Raw genomic sequence first — 2,464 nt, forward strand, 5'->3', positions numbered from 1 at the left:
TGCTCACCTGCAGTGCACGGTGATGGGGTGGTTGCCCGTCTGCTGCTGCTGTTTCTGCACCGCGGCGATGAGGTCGATCATGCCTTTGCCCTCGGCCGGGACCCCCACTTCCGGCCACCCGTGGAAGTGGAACTGGCGCACCAGCCGGCTCTGCTCCTCCTGGCGGGCCAGGGGCTGCGTGGGCAGGCGGCTCAGGGCGGACTGCGGAAGGCCACTACCCTTCCCGGGGCCTTTGGGGCCTGACAGGTCCAGGCCTGGCTGGGCGGAGGGTCCTGCTCAGGGGCTTGAGGCCTGTGCTCCCCCAAGGAGGGGGTGAGGCAGAGGACGCCCCGGGGCCCCAGTCCGGACCCTTAGTGGGCCCCGGACAGCTTGGCTTAAGAAGGCGGGATCGTCTCTTAGAAGAGGAGGCTCAATTCCAGGCTCCAGATGTAAATTTCCGAGTCTGGGCCACTTGGTTACCAGGGGGTGGTCGGCGGGGTTACGCTGACCACGCAGGTCCCCTTGCCGCGGCCGACCCCAGAGCCCCCGCCCGGTGCCAGGGAGCAGGCCCATGAGCGGGGGACGGGGGACGGCGGGGGCCTCTGCGGCCTCATCTGTCCCTTTGCGCCTCCTGCCTGACATTCCCTGGGCGGGGGTGGGGCACAGAGACCGCCCTTGGGAGCTGGCCACCCTGCCCCAGCCCCTCACTCCAGTCGGGAGGCAGTGGCCAGGAAGTCCCCTTGTGTGGAACTCCCACTGACCCTTCTGGACGTGGCCCCAGCAAGGGCCGGAGGGGCGACGCCCCGAGCGAGCCCGCGGTGCATCCCGGCCACGGTGCAAAGCACCTCGGCACCGTACCTGGCCGAAGGTGACCAGGAAGTCCCGGACACTGATGGCTTCGGAGAGGGTGTCGCTCTTGATGTCGATGGTGATTTCGCCGTGCGTCACTGCGCCCTCTGTCGGCCAGTACTGGTAGCACTTATCCTTCAGGGGTAAAATGGGCATTTCAGTCGGCCAACAGCCTGGCAGTGGCCACCCACGCGCAGAACTGTGCCAGCTTCTCCGGGCGACTTTCTGAGCCAGTTGGCAGAGGGGCCAGAACAGACTCCAGAGACACACAGGTCCACGGGACTACACACGTGGCCGGAAGAGAGCTGCTTTCAAGAAAAGGAGCTGCGGGCATTGATTTCCGTCACGGGAAACACGAACTGGGTCCCTAGCGCGTGTCCTAGCCGGCCTGACACGTCCCCGCACGCCCGCGGCGCGACCTGCTGCTGCGGCGGACAGCCTGAGCCTCTGTCAAGTCAAAATCCTGCCGAAAGCTTTTTAAAGAGCAACGACTATGGCCTGCCGGGATGACGTCAGTCCAGAGCCAAACGGCCGGTGGTGGCCGAGCTGGGAGAGGTCGGGGCCGCTGTGCCCCGCTGGGGGCAGGGAGGAGACGCAGCTGGCCGGGCCGCCGGACGTGACGCGAGTGGGCACGCAGGCAGGTGGCACCCACCCGAGCCCTGCAGACGCCACACGTGCTGGGGGCGTCGCTCTGACCACCCCGACGCGGGGGCGGCCCCGCCGCCTGCCCGCCGCTAGAGCGGTCAGCAAGGCAGGGCACGCCACACAGGGGAGTCTCGTCCACGGACAGGAGGAAGAAGGACTCAGCGGGGCCTGGACCCGCCTCGCGCGCGAGACCCCGTGCGCCAGGGGCCCGTGGACAGAGCGTCCAGGCGGGCACAGCCCGGGGCCTGGGGCAGGGGCTGCTAGTGGGAGTGAGGTTCCTCTTGGGCTTGCAGATGGTCTGCAGGAGGCGCCGCCATGGCCAGTCGCCTGCTGAGGCCGCCAGCCGCAGCCCCGGGAGAGGCCCTGGGGAGTCTGCGGAGCTCCGCTGCGGGGTGCAGAGCCGAAAGGCAAACGCAGGCTGCGGTCCCCGGGGGGCCCCTGGAGAGCGGGGCCCTGCTGCGGGAGGCTGCTCGCCAGTGGGGTACGGGTCCCCTCCGGGCAGCCAAAGGCCGTGAAGGCGCTCGGGGAGGCAGACGCTGACCTCCCGCATCTGACCCGACAGCGTGGGGCCGCCAGGCAGCATGGCGGCGCCTGTCTTTGTCTTAAGTGGGCAGATTTGCGTTTGTGGACAGTACCAGAGGGCGGGGCTCAACGGTCAGGGGCTCGGGCCCCTGGGAGTCAAGGCCAGCAGCAGAAACCCCAGAGGGACCGGACGAAGCCCTTCCGCCACGCCTCTCGTGGCCGCCTGCGGGCGGGGCCGCAGGGCCCCTGTGCGGCAGCTGCCCGGGCCTGACCTGCTCCCTCTCCTGGACCTCCGTCAGCATCACGATCGTGTGGCACCTCCACTCCCACACCATCCTCCAGAAGTCCTCCACCGTGTGCGCCAGGGGCCCCTGCGTGGCGATGAAGTAGTCTTTCTGCCGGTAGCCCTGCCGAGGGGGGCCAGGGTGAGAGCCGCGGGGCGCCCCTGAGGGCCGGGCCCCGGGGCGGC

General features: G+C 69.2%; 1 protein-coding gene across 1 annotated transcript in view; it reads right to left on the reverse strand.

Moving 5' to 3' along the window:
- PTPRE (protein tyrosine phosphatase, receptor type, E) overlaps nt 1–2,464 on the reverse strand; it is a 42,892-nt gene that overhangs the window by 2,515 nt on the left and 37,913 nt on the right. Inside the window, exons 10-12 of the mRNA XM_012723445.1 lie at nt 2,268–2,440; nt 838–963; nt 8–174 (exon numbers count right to left, since the gene is read on the reverse strand). Coding sequence (XP_012578899.1) covers nt 8–174; nt 838–963; nt 2,268–2,440 — 466 coding nt within the window. The remainder of the gene's footprint in view (nt 1–7; nt 175–837; nt 964–2,267; nt 2,441–2,464) is intronic.

Source organism: Condylura cristata, unplaced genomic scaffold (assembly GCF_000260355.1).
Source record: "Condylura cristata isolate star-nosed mole 26May11 unplaced genomic scaffold, ConCri1.0 scaffold00011, whole genome shotgun sequence".
Lineage (NCBI taxonomy): Eukaryota > Metazoa > Chordata > Mammalia > Eulipotyphla > Talpidae > Condylura > Condylura cristata.